The sequence below is a fragment of the Mustela nivalis genome (assembly GCF_964662115.1).
Source record: "Mustela nivalis genome assembly, chromosome: 12".
Taxonomy (NCBI): domain Eukaryota; kingdom Metazoa; phylum Chordata; class Mammalia; order Carnivora; family Mustelidae; genus Mustela; species Mustela nivalis.
Genome location: NC_139031.1, coordinates 6,154,502 through 6,170,830, shown reverse-complemented (window position 1 = coordinate 6,170,830; position 16,329 = coordinate 6,154,502). Strand labels below are relative to the sequence as shown.

General features: G+C 63.4%; 1 protein-coding gene across 1 annotated transcript in view; it reads left to right on the top strand.

Annotated features, from left to right (window-relative positions):
- LOC309845472 (SCO-spondin-like) overlaps positions 1-16,329 on the top strand; it is a 53,277-nt gene that overhangs the window by 10,210 nt on the left and 26,738 nt on the right. The window contains exons 18-50 of the mRNA XM_082693505.1: positions 10-199; positions 343-437; positions 609-865; positions 1,203-1,337; positions 1,887-2,083; positions 2,208-2,335; positions 2,423-2,532; positions 2,863-3,012; positions 3,364-3,457; positions 3,551-3,720; positions 3,918-4,151; positions 4,364-4,585; positions 4,972-5,208; positions 5,942-6,033; positions 6,123-6,354; positions 6,465-6,617; positions 6,716-6,856; positions 6,946-7,128; positions 7,236-7,386; positions 7,980-8,133; positions 8,260-8,314; positions 9,409-9,513; positions 9,827-10,012; positions 10,108-10,205; positions 10,801-10,954; positions 11,029-11,182; positions 11,677-11,764; positions 12,528-12,585; positions 13,599-13,715; positions 13,985-14,128; positions 14,892-15,074; positions 15,162-15,326; positions 16,063-16,242. Coding sequence (XP_082549631.1) covers positions 10-199; positions 343-437; positions 609-865; positions 1,203-1,337; positions 1,887-2,083; positions 2,208-2,335; positions 2,423-2,532; positions 2,863-3,012; positions 3,364-3,457; positions 3,551-3,720; positions 3,918-4,151; positions 4,364-4,585; positions 4,972-5,208; positions 5,942-6,033; positions 6,123-6,354; positions 6,465-6,617; positions 6,716-6,856; positions 6,946-7,128; positions 7,236-7,386; positions 7,980-8,133; positions 8,260-8,314; positions 9,409-9,513; positions 9,827-10,012; positions 10,108-10,205; positions 10,801-10,954; positions 11,029-11,182; positions 11,677-11,764; positions 12,528-12,585; positions 13,599-13,715; positions 13,985-14,128; positions 14,892-15,074; positions 15,162-15,326; positions 16,063-16,242 — 5,012 coding nt within the window. The remainder of the gene's footprint in view (positions 1-9; positions 200-342; positions 438-608; positions 866-1,202; positions 1,338-1,886; positions 2,084-2,207; positions 2,336-2,422; positions 2,533-2,862; positions 3,013-3,363; positions 3,458-3,550; positions 3,721-3,917; positions 4,152-4,363; positions 4,586-4,971; positions 5,209-5,941; positions 6,034-6,122; positions 6,355-6,464; positions 6,618-6,715; positions 6,857-6,945; positions 7,129-7,235; positions 7,387-7,979; positions 8,134-8,259; positions 8,315-9,408; positions 9,514-9,826; positions 10,013-10,107; positions 10,206-10,800; positions 10,955-11,028; positions 11,183-11,676; positions 11,765-12,527; positions 12,586-13,598; positions 13,716-13,984; positions 14,129-14,891; positions 15,075-15,161; positions 15,327-16,062; positions 16,243-16,329) is intronic.

The window sequence follows — 16,329 nt, the reverse complement described above, 5'->3', positions numbered from 1 at the left end:
CCTCCGCAGTGTCTGCCAAGAGAGGGGCCTCTGGAATTGCTCTGCTCAGCGTTGTGGCCCCCAGCGGACATTCTGCCCCGGTGACCTTGTCTATGTCCCTGGTGCCTGCCTTCTCACCTGTGACAGCCCTGGTACCAACCACTCCTGCCCCCCAGACAGCATGGGAAGCTGTGTCTGTCCCCCGGGCACTGTGCTGCTGGTAAGTCCGGGAGGGGGCTGCATGGGGCACCGCGGGGCCTGCTGTACCCCAGGGCACTGCCCCAACCCCCCTGGCTGTCTGAAACACTGGGTGGCAGGTCAGGCAGCCCTCCAAGGTGCCCTTTGTCCCCGACCTCTGCCCAGCACGAGCGCTGCGTGCCTCCTGAGCTCTGCCCCTGCCGTCATGGCGGGCAGTGGTATCCGCCCAACGCTACCATCCAGGAGGACTGCAACGTTTGGTATGCCTAGCCCCTTGAACTGGGATGAACTGGGGTATCCAGACTGGTCTGGGCAAGGGAAGCTCTCCAGGATTCCCCCCATGCTGAGGGTCGGCTGCTCAGAACCTGGACAGCTGCTTCCCCAGGATTCATCCTCACGCCTCTGTCTCCCCACCCCACCCCCACCCACAGCGTGTGTCAGGCTCGGCAGTGGCACTGCACAGGCCATCGGTGTGGTGGGTGGTGCCAGGCATTGGGCGCCCCCCACTACGTGACCTTTGATGGGCTGGCTTTCACCTTCCCGGGAGCCTGTGAATATCTGCTGGTGCGAGAAGCCAGCGGCCGCTTCACCATCTCCGCCCAGAACCTGCCCTGTGGGGCCAGCGGCCTCACCTGCACCAAGGCGCTGACCGTGCAGCTGCAGAGCACCGTCGTGCACATGCTCAGAGGTGGTGCGGCATGGAAGGGCGGCACTGCGGGGGGGGGGGCATGCTGGCTGGCATTACATTTCTGCACGGGGCAGGGGGCTGGGGCAAGGCCTGGGGTCCCCCACTGCTCACCATCAGTACAACGGAGCTGGTGTCTCTCCTCTCTCTCTTCTTGGGTAGGAATCTGAATTCTGGAAGGTTCCAAGAAGTTAAGGCCCAGGGAGGTTTAATGACTTACCCAAGGTCACATAGCTGAAGATGCGAAAGGAAGGCCGGAGGCAGGCTGGGGAGGGGCTCCTAGGGATCTGGGGGCCCTTTGACTCCAAGGCAGAGCCCTGACACTTCTCTCCTTCCATAGGCCGGACAGTGACAGTGAATGGGGTGAGCATAACGCCCCCCAAAGTCTACACGGGCCCTGGGCTGAGCTTGCGTCGTGCTGGTCTCTTCCTGCTGCTCACGACCCGCCTGGGCCTCAGCCTGCTGTGGGATGGAGGTCAGACCCCCGCGCTTCACCCTCTGACCCGGGCCCGCCTTAGCACCATGAGGCCGACGCCCCCCACACTCTTCCCCTTCCGCAAGAGTGGTGGGAGTTCCCAAATTATGTTTTTAAAATTATGTTTCTCTTCAATGTAAAAGCAATACCTCCTCGCCAAGGAAACATTTAGAAAATACCCTGCTTGGGAAAGAAGAAATGAAAATAAATCTAACCTCCCACCACCCAAACCCAGGCAGTTGGCATTTTAGAAAAACAGTTACTGAGAAATGGAGGAAAGTTGAGGCACCCCCTGGCACGGGAGGCGGTTGCCTGGTCAGCACAGCAGGGCTGCCCTTGAACCTCCAGCCACCAAGGCCTCTGGGGCTGGGGGGTGTCCCAGTCTGTCTTGGAGCCCGGTTCCCACCTGGAGCCCAGCCCGCTGGGTCTGGTTAGGAGAGTAGGCTCCCCCTTCTGCCCTGGCCCCCCACATGTATGCCCTCGGTCTCCTCCCGCCCCTGAGGAAGGCCCATGGGGTCATTGCTCCACCATGCTGCCCCCTCTGCCCAGGCACCCGGGTCCTGGTGCGGCTGTCCCCGCAGCTCCACGGCCGCGTGTCTGGACTGTGTGGAGATTTTGATGGAGATGCCAGTAACGACCTGCGGAGCCGCCAGGGCGTCCTGGAACCCACTGCTGAGCTGGCCGCCCACTCCTGGCACCTGAGTCCACTCTGCCCTGAGCCAGGAGACCTGCCACACCCCTGCACCGTGAGCACGGGCAGGCAGCGGGAAGGGTGTGGGTGGGTGGGGGGAGCTGCAGGCAACCTGCGGGGCCGGACTGGGTGCTGTGGGTGGGGTGGGGTCTGGCTGGTCCACGGCACTGTGCCCGCAGGTGAACGCCCACCGGGCCAGCTGGGCCCGTGCCCGCTGCGCGGTGATGCTGCAGCCCCTCTTTGCCCGCTGCCATGCAGAGGTGCCCCCGCAGCAGCACTACGAGTGGTGTGTGTATGACGCCTGCGGGTGAGAGGGGCGAGCCGGGGGGGTGAGGGGACAAGGGCAGGGAGGGGGCGGGGAGGGGGTCCGGCAGCTGAACAATGCCTTTCACAGCTGCGATTCGGGGGGCGACTGTGAGTGTCTCTGCTCGGCCATTGCCACCTACGCAGATGAGTGTGCCCGGCATGGGCTCCCCGTGCGCTGGCGCAGCCAGGAGCTCTGCCGTGAGTGTGCCCTACCCTTGGTCCCCAGTGCCCAACTCCACCGTGCCCTCCGCTCCTCCTTGATGTTCCTCCTGGCCTGCAGGCAAGCCCTGTATGCTTTCAAGGGCAAATATGTGTGGTGCACACACTCTTCTAGATGAACCAAGCATGCTGAGCTTGCTTTCCTGTAGAACCTTCATGTAGTAAACAGCCTTGGGAGGGGCTCGGCGAGAGTCTACCCCATGCCCCCCGCCCCGCCCCGTGTGTATCAACTTGGGCTCACTCGCCTGCTGCTGTTGGATCCTGGTGCCCTTGAGCCACCGTGACCAAGCCGCTCTCCTCTCTCCCCAGCTCTGCAGTGTGAGCGAGGCCAGGTCTACGAGGCCTGTGGCCCCATGTGTCCGCCCACCTGCCATGACCATGGTCCCGAGCCCGGCTGGCACTGCCAGGCCTTCGCCTGTGTGGAGGGCTGCTTCTGTCCCGAGGGGACCCTGCTGCATGGTGGGTAGCATCAGAGTCTGCAGGAGGGAGGCAGCGCTGGGACAGGGAGGAGAGCCACATGGCTGTGGTGACAGGGCTGGCACTAGGGGCTGCTGTGTCCCCTCTTTTTAACATATTTTATTTTTTTAAGACTTATTTATTTGACAAAGAAAGAGATCACAAGTAGGCAGCAAGGCAGGCAGAAAGAGAGGGGGTAAGCAGGCTCCCTGCTGAGCAGAGAGCCCGATGCGGGACTCGATCCCAGGACCCTGAGACCATAACTTGAGCTGAAGGCAGAGGCTTAACCCACTGAGCAACCCAGGCGCCCCTGCTGTGCCCCTTTTGCTCCAGTCCTGCCCTCTGTAATCCCAGGAGGAGTCTGCTTAGAGCCAGCTTCCTGCCCCTGTGAGTCTGGGGGCAGCTTCTTCCCGCCGGGGACTGTGCTGCAGAAAGACTGTGGGAACTGGTGAGTGGAGGGGGTGGGGGTTCTGGAGAGTCCCCTGACTCCAGGCTGGCAAAGCCCAGCACTGTGACTGATCCCAGCTTGCTGTGTGCTCAGCACATGCAAGGAAAGCCAGTGGCTTTGTGGGAGCAACAGTTCCGTCTGTGAGGAGCCAGCGCCCGGCTGTGTGGAGGGAGAGGCCCCATGCCGCGAGAGTGGGCACTGTGTGCCCCACAGGTGGCTTTGTGACAACCAGGATGACTGTGGCGATGGCTCAGATGAGGAGGGTGAGTGTCCTTGCCCACGTGGGGCAGTGGCTGATGGACAGGCCAGTCCTCGCATGTGTCACTAAAACGTGTCCTTAGCTGCTGCCCGTGGGAGCAGGTGGTGGGCAGGGCTGGTCTGGTCTTTCCGGGGTCGGCGGAGGAGTGTGGCTCCTCTAGGACCTTTGTCATCCTGACCCTGCCTGCTTGCCCCATGCCAGGCTGTGCCACGCCAGGCTGTGGGGAGGGCCAGATGTCTTGCCGCTCCGGCCACTGCCTGCCCCTGGCCCTGCGCTGTGACGGGCGGGACGACTGTGGAGACGGGACGGATGAGCAGAGCTGCCCTTGCCCCCGTGGCTCACTGGCTTGCACGGATGGGCGCTGCCTGCCCCTGGCCCTGCTCTGCGACGGGCATCCCGACTGTCCAGATGCTGCTGATGAGGAGGCCTGTCTGGGTGGGTGGTCTCGGTCAGCACTCCAGTCCACCAGGCACCCCCTCCCACAAGGCCTGACTTGTGAGCCCCAAGCTTCCTGCCGCCCCTCCTTCCCCTGAAATTCAGGTTCCTGCTAAGAAGCTGGCACCTGGAGATGTGGGAATGGGGCACCCCAAACAGCAAACTTAAGGGGCAGGGCCCTGGGACCAACTTCCTCTTTTCTCCGGCTGCAGGGCAGCTGAACTGCACTCCCGGGGAACTGTCCTGCGTTGATGGCTCGTGCGTGGGGGCCGTCCTGCTGTGTGACGGAATCTGGGACTGCCCAGACGGAGCGGACGAGGGCCCTGGGCACTGCTCCTTGCCTTCACTGCCCGCGCCCCCAGCTGGCACTCTGCCTGGCCCTTCCACTGGCGTTGGGGGGATGGCCCCAACTCCCCCGGCCAGCGCCAGCCCTGGTGAGTGTCCTGGAGGGAAAGGGGGAGAGCTGGAGTCCTGGGGAAGAGGGTTGGGGGGAGCATCACAGAGGGAGGTATTGGGGCAGGTGGTAGGGTGAGGAGCTGGCACAGACCAGCCTCCTGAAAGGGGTTTGAGAGGGCCTGGAAGAGTCCCGACCTTACTTCCTGACATCGGAGGTGCTCCCGCTGACGTGAGGGGGGTGGGGTGGCCCATGGAATTCCTGGATGAGGGGAGACCTTTTGGGAAACCAGTGGGGTGGGGTGTGAAATGCGGGAGCGCCTGGACTTGGGGAGAGGCTGGAAGTGCGGGAAGTCTGGGCACCAGAAAAGGGCCTGGTGGGCGGGAGCCCCTCACCCCGCCAGGTCTAGCGCGGGTGCCCCCGCAGCGCCACTCTGCGGCCCCCTCGAATTCCGGTGCGGCAGCGGCGAGTGCGCGCCCCGGGGCTGGCGCTGTGACGGCGAGGCGGACTGCGCGGACGGCAGCGACGAGCGGGGCTGCGGCTGGCCCTGCGCCCTGCACCAGGCGCCCTGCGCTCGCGGCCCGCACTGCGTGTCCCCCGCGCAGCTGTGCGACGGCGTGCCGCACTGCCCCGACGGCTCGGACGAGGGCCGCGACGCCTGCGGTGAGAGCCCGGCTGGCGTGCAGCGGGCGGGGCCCGTCTCTCCCCACCCCTACCCCCAGCCGCACGCCTGCCCGGCCCCGGGGACAGCCACTTAGGTCTGCAGCTTCAGAGCCTTTGATCTTTTTCATGAAATTCTCTTTGAACACTGTCAAAGCCCACCCAGGCCCAGCGGAGAGAAGGGGCTTTTGTCTTTGCCCACATTTGGGCAAGAAGGGATGAGAATGGGTCCTGGCTCCGCAGCCGGGAAGGGGGCCTGTTTGGAGGGCGACCCCTCCAGCCCCACCCCAGCGACCCAGGAGTTCCCTCTGTGCCCCTGCAGATCAGCCCTTTCTGTCCCCGGGAGGAGGGGACTGCTGTCCACAGGCTCCTCCTGGACACCTTCCCCCCACCCCCCCCAAAGGTGTTTTTGAGCTAGTTTCAGGTGCAGTGTTGGCTCTGCCTTCTGCTTGCCCTCCCCTTCTGGGGGCATTTTGTCCCCTCTGCCAGCCCTTGTGCAGACAGAGGGTGGCAGGTGTAGAGGCTCAGTGGGACACTCTCCACACCCCCCACTGCGGTTTGGCTGTGCCTGAACCCCTAGCAGCTCTGCGATGGGGTCTCTGACTGTTCCCGGGCTGAGCATGAGCTGGGCTGTGGTAGGCACACCGGGCCCCTGATGGAGGCCATGGCTGGTTGGGGGTAGGGGGTGGGCCGTCTGACTCCTGGCCTGATTTCTTCTCTCTTCCCTTCCCCACAGAGGGGATGACAGCCCTAGGAGGCCCCAACGGGACCAGGGCTCCCTGCCCGGAATTCTCCTGCCCTGATGGCCTCTGCATCAGTTTCCAGCTGGTGAGTGGGGGAGGGGAGTGGGTGGCATAGGAGGCAGAGCCATCGTGACAGCCCGCTCAAAAGGAACCTTGCTCCTGTCTCTTCCCCAGGTGTGTGACGGGCAGCCTGACTGTGAATCGGTGGGGGAGCTAGGGCCTTCCCCAGAAGAGCAGGGCTGTGGGGCCTGGGGTCCCTGGAGCTCATGGGGGCCGTGCAGCCGGACATGTGGGCCGGGGGTGCAGGGCCGGAGCCGCCGCTGCTCCCCCCCTGGTCTTCCGGTGCTGCAGCACTGCCCAGGCCCGGAGCACCAGACTCAGGCCTGCTTCATGGCTGCCTGCCCAGGTGAGGGGCCTGGGGTGCCTGGGAGGGCCAGCAAGAGCGAGGGAGAGGAAGACCCAGCCCTGCCTCCTGCCCCCCCAAACCCCAATCTGTCCTGCCCCTCCTGCTCTCAGTGGATGGCGAATGGACCCCCTGGTCTCCCTGGTCCCTGTGCACTGAGCCGTGCATGGGAACTGCGACCCGTCAGCGACAGTGCCACCCCCCCCAGAATGGGGGCCGGACCTGTGCCATGCTGCCTGGGGACCCTCCCACCACCCGCCAGAGCAGTGAGTGCAAGGAGGAGGGCGTGGTGGGCTTGCCCGTCGGGGGCTTGCGTCTGCAGGGGACTCACCTTGCTCAGACTCTGGTTCTGATTTTCTCTCAGGGCCCTGCCCTCAGGCCGGCTGTCCCAATGCCTCCTGCTCCGGGCAGCTGGTGTTCTGGCCCTGTGCCCCCTGCCCTCTGACTTGTGATGAAATCTCTGGTCAGGTTGAGTGCACGGCTACCCGGCCTTGCAGAAGCCCTGGTAAGGGGGACTCGGGGCCCAGGGGGCAGCAGGGGTGTCTGTGGAGGTGGAGCTGTCTGCAGGGAAGCCTCACCCCGCGCCTCCCCTAGGCTGCTGGTGCCCTGCCGGCCAGGTGCTGGACAGTGAGGGCCGGTGTGTGGGGCCCCAGCAGTGCCCCTGCCTGCAGGACGACACCTGGTACCGGCCGGGGCAGCGCATCAGGGCCAACTGCCAGCTCTGCACCTGCCAAGACGGACGGCCCCAGCGCTGTCGGCCTGACCCAGCCTGCTCCGGTGAGGCCCCACCCTTGGCTCTTCCCTGGGGGGCCCTCGTCCCCTCCCAGGCCACCCAGCTGGGCCCCCAGCCCTCCTCTGGCACCTGACTCTTGGTCCTCCCTCAGTGAACTGTGGCTGGTCCTCCTGGTCCCCCTGGGGGGAGTGCTTGGGCCCTTGTGGGACCCAGAACATTCAGTGGTCCTTCCGGAGCCCCAACAACCCCCGCCTCTCCGGCCAAGGTCGCCAGTGCCGGGGTATCCACCGCAAGGCCCGAAGGTACGGGAACCCACCCCGGGCACCTGCAGGGACCCTTACCCCTCACTTCCGACTCCCAGTTCGGGAGCTGCTGGGGAGCTCTCTCTCACTTGAGATGCTTCCATATGCAACATGGAGCCTGATGAGGAGCCCCCCAACTCTGAGCCCTATTAATCTCAACACCAGGACTCCCAGCGCAGTTTTGGGGAACCCCTGGCCTTCTCCTGCATCAGTTTGTGCCCTCCAAATCCGAAAGGGGGATGCGGGGAGCCCAGAAATCTAGGGGCAGGTATGGGTCCTCTGGTCAGCCCAGTGGGAGGGGTTGCAGGGGTGTAGCCATATCCGCCTGCCCAGCCCCCTCTGAAATGGGCTCCACAGGCCAGGGTTTTGGCACAGTTTGCTCCCACGCCTCTCTCCGGGGCCAGCTGCAGTTTCTCATGGGCAGGGGAACATCTGGGTGACAGGGAGACTACGCATCCCAGTGGACCCAGGGCTTTCCCGGGCCTGTCACTGGAAGTCCCGAGTCCTGGGAAGCCACCCACTCCAGGTAAATCAGGACAGGCTGGTGGCCTGGGGGAGCCCACTGGGCAGGCAAGCAGCGGCCCTTCTTCCAGGTGCTGGACGGAGCCCTGCACGGGCTGTGAGCAGCAGGGCCGGGCCCACACAGTGGGGGAGCGCTGGCGAGAGGGCCCCTGCAGAGTGTGCCAGTGTCTGCACAACGGCACCATGCGCTGCTCCCCCTACTGCCCGCTGGGCAGCTGCCCCCAGGTGAGGGGGCCGAGGGGGCGGACAAGGGCAGCGTGCAGAGGCCAGGGCTGCGGGCAGCTGATAGATTGGGTCAGAGGTTGGCGGGTGGCCAGCTTGACCCGTCCAGCCTGACTCTTGTGTCTGCAGGACTGGGTCCTGGTGGAGGGAGTAGGAGGCTCCTGTTGCCACTGTGCCCCGCCTGGTGAGTGGGTCTGGGGCATGGCAGGGTCTGGGGCATGGCAAGGTCTGGGGCATGGCAGACCTGCCGTGCTCTGAGGGTAGGACGATGGCAGGTGCTCAGCAGCAGCCCCAGAGTCAGGAGTCCATGGCTACCCCCGTGGCCTGGGTGGTGGGAGCCTGGGTCCTGGATGCTGGGGAAGGAAGGGGCGGTCTGGGTGGGAAGGGCTAGTCTCTGCCCTCCTAAGGTCAGGTCTCCATCTCTGCCTCCTCTGTCCTCGGGGGGCTTTGTGCCTCCTGCCTCGAGGGGTCTTTCTCTTCTCTGGTTCTGCTGGGCCAGGTCAGGTTCCTTCTCTTTCCCCTAAGAGCGAGTAAGATGAAGTTGAACTTTTTTTCAAGAATATCTTTTCTTGGAAACTGATTTACAAATGAAGGGGCGCCTGGGTGGCTCAGTTGGCTGAACATCTGCCTCCGGCTCAGGTTATGATCCCAGGGTCCTGGCCCCACGTCGGGCTCCCTGCCCCTCTCCTCTCGGCTCCTGTTCTCTGTCGTTACCTCTATCTCTCTCAAAGAAATAAATAAAATCTTAAAATAAACAAACAAACACGCAAATGGAACAGGAAAACACAAAGGCTTGAAAACTAATGCATTTATGGGTCCAGATTCCATGTATGTAAAGTGTACCTACAGGCAGCTGAGGCTAGAGGAGAGTCAGTATACACAGTTGTACAGGTTGTTCACTGCACAAGTTAGTTGGCAAGTGGGAGCTAGACTCCAACTCCTGCTTCCATCCAAAGATACCCATTTATAGTGCCCAGAAAGGTCCCCTATTAGCATTGGATTGGGAACTGCCCCTGCTTGGTCCTGGTCCTGAAATGGTTTTAGACTGGCGGTCTTACTCTACGTTCTCTAAATATTCGGTGGAAGTAGAAACCCCCAGCTCACTCCAAGGGAAGGAGGACAGGCCTTTCCCAGCTGGGAGGTTGTTCTGGGAGCTCTTGGGAAGTCTAGCAAGAGAAAGCGCTCCAAGAACTAGGGAGGGACTGGGTGCCGGGTCAGGGGCCGTTGTGAGCCTATTTGCAGGTCTCTCCCTTCTGAACCCTGAGTTTCCCTACATAGGTGAGAACCAGACGGTCCACCTCCTGGCCACTCCTGCCCCCTCTCCAGCACTCAGTGCCCAGATCGGACCCCCTCTGATCACCTACGTTCTGCCTCCGCCTGGAGGTGAGGGCCACTTGCTGTCGTGGAGCAGAAAGTGGATATGACCCAGGGGTAGCCCAGCCGGGAGGGAGGCAGGCTCACTGGGATTTATCCCCACCTGCCGTGGGAGGACGGTTATCCTAAGGATCTGGAAGTCATCCTAGCTCAAGCTGACTCTGCCCTTTCTGGACCTCCCTTCCATCCCGGGTCAAGGTCAACACGGGGCCCTTGGCCTCCCTCAGCTCCTCTTGGGACTTCCTGACTGTACCCCTGGCAGGGTCCGGCCACCCTCTGCCCTTCTCCAAGTCCATCCAGCCCCTCTCTCCTCTGCACCCAGACCCCTGCTATTCTTTGCTGGGCCTGGCCCGACTTCCAGAGGGAAGCCTGAAGCTGGAGCCCCCCACCCAGGCTGTCCTCCTGGGGGCTCCCACCAAGAGGCCTGGCTCTCAGGGTTGGGGCACTCGGAGGCACACCCATCCCCCCTTCCTGCAGCTCAACCTGCTGCGGCCTAGGAACCTCACTGGTCAGTGTGGTGGGGGCGGGGCTGGTGGAATGGGTGGTGCTGGTGGGCTGGGGGCGGGGCTGACTCTTTCAGCTCTGTGCTGCCCCATCCCACAGGCATCATGGTGCAGGGGGCTGGGGCCTCCGCCTCCCTCCAATTTAGCAGCGACGGTCTACACTGGCACAACTATACTGACCTCCTGTCCCCAGCCAAGGTAGGGCTACCCGAGCCTCCTGGGCCAGGGACCCACCATGCCTCTTTGTGGGTCCCACTGTCCTTGTTCCCGAGGGCCTTCCAGTCTCGCCGAGGGGCATTCCTACCTTAGAGGCCTGTTGAACACCTGTCAGTAGAAGGGACTGTCAGGGTGGTGTCACAGCCATTGCCATGGCTGAGCTGCAGGGCAGCTGTGCAGAGCTCTGTGGGGGGAGGGGAGTGGGGTGACATCAAGTTCACTGAAGATCTCAAGGACCATGTCAGGAACTGCTGGGACACAGCCCTGACCTTAGGAGGTTTGTATCCTCCCTGGGGAGACAAGCCTCACGGAGCAGGAGGAACGAGTCTATAACCACATATTTACTCTGAATTCTCTGTGTCTCTGGGGACACATGAATGGACACAGCCTGGTCGCCACCCTAGGGCACCTGGGCCAGAACCCGCAGTCTTGAAGGAGCCTGATGATGCCAGGAGAGCATGAGCTCTTTGTGCCCGGAAGTTTGTGGGGCTTGAACTGGGTGTGGCCGCTCAGTGGGGTCAGGGCAGTGGCCCAGAGAGAAGGCCAGCTCAGACCTGGTGCACACCTGTCCCTACAGCTTTCTGCTACGAACTCGGACGACGGGGCCCCCACAGTGCGGACTTTCGGCCGGATGGTGCAGGCACAGCATGTCCGGGTGTGGCCCCACATCAGCCATCGTGACGCCAACCACAGCATCTCCCCACGGGTGGAGCTGCTGGGCTGTGCGCCAGGTACCGGTGGGCTGGGGGTGGGCAGGTGCAGGGGGCGGGGCAGACGGGAACCCTCAGCCATGCCCTCCCACCAGTGTCCCCACTGGAGGCGCCCCCGTGCCCAGGAGGTGGGCGCCGCTGTGCGGGTGCGGAGTGTGCCCCGCGGGGGGAGCCGTGCAACGGGGTGAAGGACTGTGAGGACGGCTCCGATGAGGAGGGCTGCACACCCCCGCCCACCACCACTGGCAGGTATGGGGGTGCCCTGCTGCCCAGCTTATCGGTGGAGGGGCTGGCCTGTGGGAGATGCCCTGCGCCGCCTTCAGCCCTGAGGTGCCTATGGCTTCACCACGGGATTCTCGAATGCTAGGCCCTTTCCCTAGAGTCTGGAGGTTAGTGGTTCTCAAAATGTGGCCCCGGCCCAGCAGTAGCAGCAGCAGCAGCGCCCCCCAGAAGTCATGAGCCACGAAGGTTCTCAGGCCCCAGCTCAGGCCTACTGAAACAGACCCTCAAGCCTGTAACAGAAATCTGCTTTGCGAGCCTTCCAGGGGCGTGAATACGCTGAAGACCAGTGGGATGGCGTCCCCTTTGTCTCATCTTAGCGGGCAGTGCCCTGCTGGAGTGCCCCAGCCCTGCCCTGCTCTGGGCCTGCCCAGAGAGGACACTGAGCGCCCTGCCTGGTGGCGGGGTGGGGGGGCTCTGAGTTGGAAGAACCCCTGGAGTCCCTCAGTGATTTGTCTTCTCAGAGTCTGGTCCGCAGCCACGACCCCAGCCACGACCCCAGCCCCGACCGCTTCCACCCAGCCCGGACCGCTGCCCCCGCAGCCCACGGAGGTGAGTGGGGAGCAGCAGGCCCAACAGTGCGGGACATGGGGAGCCCCGGCCCTGGAGCCTCAGCAGCCACGTTCGCTTGCCCCGCCGTCCTCCTCCCTCTCTGCCCTGTGCTTCCCTGTGCATCCCTGGTCGGCTGGAGTCGGCCTCAGCCCAGGAGCCTTCTGGGGGCCTGCCCAGTACTGGATGGGGAGCTGGCGGCCGGAGCGGCCGAGAAACACAGGGCAGAGGCCTGTGCTGGAGAATTGGGGTGATCGGAGGGGTCTTCACCGCTGGCTAGTGAAGTTACACCCGCCGGCCTGGCTCCAGGCCCTCAGGCGCTCAGAGCTGGGAAGAGCCCTGATTGTCCCGGGGACCCCCGAGGATTCCTGGAAAAGGCTTGAAAGATGAGGGAGTTCTGTAATGTGGAGCCCGCTGAAGAAGAGCCCCGTCAGGAACCCAGAGGGGAGAGTGATCGCGGTGCTGAGACCCCCATGCGTGGGTGCTAGGGAAGACAGAGGTTTGGGGGGGCACAGGAGCCGAAGCAGAATCCTAGGCAGTGAGAAGAGCCCCTGAACTCCCAGTACCTGGGGTGTCCAGCCCAGAGGTGTGCAGGGCAGTGGGGCTCCTCTCCCTAACTCTGCCCTGCACTTTGGGGACAGGGGAGCATCTAGGGGACCAAGGAGCACTCCAGTGGGAATAAGTGGGTGCTTAGTCACCTAGTCACCAGGCAGAACTGCCCTTGGGGCCCAGGCTGCATGGGTGACTGAGCTCTCTCCCTTTACAGGCTCTGGCAGAGGCTGAGCGCTGGCGTCCCTTGCGAGGGTCACCCACACCCCCCACAGGTAGGTGCACAAGTTCCAGGCCCCCTGTCCCCAGGCCCCAGGGGCAGCGACTGTTACATCTCAGCAGTCAGTCTCCTGCTGACCCCTGACACTGCTCAGTGGAGCAGGGTTGCCAGGAGGAAGACCTGGTCACCACAGACACCTGGGCCAAATCCTGCTCTGCCCACTCTCCTGGATTCCAGCGTTGGACATTCCGGGCTGGCTCCCTGGGCCAAGCCTGGGCCCTTCAGCATGGCTGCTTTCCCCAGGCCCCTGGCTGGGACAGCTCTCCCTGGGGCAGTGGAATGCTGCCTGCGCGCCCTCCGCTCGCCCACGAATGCGGCCAGGCACCCCTTTCGGAAGGGCTTGCTGGCGGCAAATGACAGGGAGGAGGGGCTCACCAAGTCAGCGTGGTCCTAAACTGGGCGAGGAAGGAGCTCCCGGCTGGTCACGTACAGGCCTTCTGGTGGCTGCCCGGTCTGTCACCTGCTCCTTAGCCCGAGGACAGGTGTCGCAGAGCGAGGCGGGGAAGGGTGGGCCATTCTTCTGTGAAACGCAGATGAAGCAACTTGTACCATCCCTTGCGTCCCTAACACGCAGACCGGGGCATGAATTCTAGTATGGTTCTAAATCTGCTTCTAGAAAAGCAGCTGTCATTTAACATTCATCTTTTGTCAGCAAAGAAGTCTCAAACCCCTTTCCGTGTCGCTGCCAGGAAGTCGTCAGGTGCAGGGCCTTCAACAACGTACTGTCCCCTTGACTTGGAAGCAGCCCCGTGTGTCTCCTTGAGAGGCGGGGACACATCTCAGCTCCAACCTAAGTGCTTTTTTACTTTCGTGTAAACCCTCTCATGCTCCTTGGACTACAGAGTCCTACTTCATTGGTGGTCCGAAGCCCCTCCGAAGGGGGGGGGGTCTGGTCTGCCCTCACCCTGCAGCACCCAGAGCCTGGATGCCCTTCCGAGAGCCTGGGTCTGCTTCGTGTCACGGGAGGGGAGCTGGCGGGCCTCAACCCTCCCTCTCCTGCACCCGCAGGGAAGGGGCCAGTGACTTGGGCCCCAGCCTCCGAGCCTCCTTACTTGAGTCCCGGGGAGCCTGTGCAGATGGTGACCACCACCCCCACATCCCAGATGACCCCGGTGGCCCCTGCTGGTAAGATTCTGTGGTCTTCTGCTTGCTCAGCCCGTGCATCCCACAACATTCCTGTTGGAGAAACAGAGGCTCTGAGGGGTTAGCCACTTGGCTCAAGGTGGCACAGCTTGAGGTCAGGGCTGTGGAAGGACTTGGACCATACCTCCTGAAACAGCTCACGACTTTTCCATGGTCCCGAGAGAGGGAGGAAGTGGGGGCACACCAGGCGTCGGGAGGAGGAGGATGCGGTGGGCAGGTGTCCCGTCAGCCAGCTGCGGCGGTGCCCACAGGCCAGAGCGTCGCCCCGGAGCCCTTCCCACCTGCGCGGTGCAGCCCAGGCCAGGTGCCCTGTGAGGTGCTGGGCTGCGTGGAGCAGGGACAGTGGTGTGATGGCAGGGAAGACTGTCTGGACGGCTCTGACGAGAGGCACTGTGGTAAGCAGGGGGCCCCCTCAGGGCACCCTGGAGGGTTTGAAGTCATGGGGGTGATAGTGGCCAGAGGGCTTTGGGCTTGGGGAATTCGCTGCCTCCTATTCGGAGCTCATCTGGGAATGAAATGTGCGAAGGCGGTGGGCAGCCGAGAGTGAAAAGAAATAGCCAGGAGTGTGTGTGTTTGGGGGGACGGTGCAACGGGGAAATGGGACAGTTTCCAGTCCTAGCCTGTTTCATAAACCGTGTCTGATCTTTGAGGGGATTCCTCTAACTATCCGTCCATCTACCCATCCACCATCCAAATACCCCCCCCCCACTCACTTGCCCTTCTTCCAGCCTTCCAACATGTCGCTCATTCCCCTTCATTCATCATCCATCTGTCCGTCCGTCCGTCCGTCCATCCATCCATCCAAAGAGGATCGCTCTGCTCAAATCCTAGTCTCGCAATCAGGGAAGGAGCACCCCTAGGAGCGCCCGTTGAAGAAGAGGGTCTCTGAGGGAAGGAGCTGTTCTTCTAGACACCCTCTCTCTGGACACTCAGAGCCCTTAGCAAGCAGTGGCTGTGTGAGGGCTTCTAGCAAGCACAGTCCCCCCTACCCCGCCACCGCCATTCTCACCCACACAGAGCAGAGAGAAGCCTGCATGGGGCACGGGAAGCTTCAGGAGGCACGACCTCAGCCAACAAGCTGCAGTGTTCTTGGCCTGAGGTTGAAGGGCTCAGTTTATCACCGGGTTAGGAATCACTCACGTGGCCCCCTTCCCTCAGCCTCGCAGGCCGCGAGCCCTGTGCCCTTCACGGTGCCCACCATGGCCCTGGCCGGGCTGCTGGCCTCGAGAGCCCCCTGCTCCCCAAGCCAGCTGAGCTGCGGTAGTGGGGAGTGCCTGCCGGCTGAGCGGCGCTGTGACCTGCGGCCAGACTGCCAGGACAGCTCGGACGAGGTCGGCTGTGGTACGTGCCTGTGCCTGGCTGGGGGACACCACTGAGGGCCCGGCCCCTGTGTGAGCCTCCTCTGAGTCCCCCCATTCCCCCCTACAGTGGACTGTGGGCTGGCGCCCTGGTCTGGCTGGAGCGGCTGCAGCCGCACCTGTGGGCCGGGCCTCGCCTTCCAGCGCCGGGAGCTGCTGCGGCCTCCCCTGCCTGGGGGCAGCTGCCCGTCCGACAGGCTCCGCAGCCAGCCCTGCTTCGTGCAGGCCTGCCCAGGTAACCAGCACCCAGGCCTCCTCAGGAACCCCCGGGGGGCATGGGACACCTGCCTTGGTCTCCACTCCAAGACCCACACGAGGGGGATGCCCTTGCCCTCCTGGGGACACCAGGTCCAGGCTCCTCTCCGGGGCTCTAGGAGGACAGCCCCTTCTGATGTCCCAGCCCCGTGCCTCCAGAAGGCCAGTCTGGAAGCCTGCCCCTGGCCCTGTCCTTTGCCCTTTTCCTGCTTGAATGGTTCTGGTCCTTAACCTTGAGTGTGGGAACTAGAGCCGCAGACCCTGTCCCGCTGCAGAGTGAGGGTGTTAAGAGACTGTGCCCAGGACCTGGAGCCCTTCTGTTCTGTTGACCTGAGGGAGTAGCACCCACCTTGCATCTGCATTGCAGAGAGGGGCTTCCTGCATGGGGGGTGGGGGGGGCGGCTTGTGAGCCGCCACTCTGGACTCCTAAGCTGGTTTCTGTCTGCTACCACCGAGAGGGGCCCTGCTCCAGAAGTCCTACTGTCCCAGCTCTTTCCCTGGGACCAGATCCTTTATCCTGGGAGGCAGCGAGAGCTCTTTGCTTCGGTCCGCCCACCTAGGGGAGGTTTCCCGGGACAGGAGAGGAAGCTGTGGCATTGCCCAGGCCACCCAGCTGTGGCCGTTGTCCAGGCTCGTCTCTGCCGCTTGCTCTCTCCGGCACCCTCTGTGTCTCCCTGGGCTGACCTGGTCCACGTCCGTTCTTTCTTCCCGCACAGTGGCTGGGGCATGGGCTGACTGGGGGGCCTGGGGGCCCTGCAGTGTCTCCTGTGGGGGTGGCCATCGGAGTCGCCAGAGGAGTTGTGTGGACCCCCCGCCCAAGAATGGTGGTGCCCCCTGCCCTGGGGCCTCGCATGAGAGGGCACCCTGCGCCCTGCAGCCCTGCCCAGGGGATGCAGGTAAGGGAGCTGGGCCGGGCACGGGCACCCGAGGGTGGGGTCCCATGGGGGTGGGGCTGTTGGGAAGGTCACTGGGCCTCCTGTGAT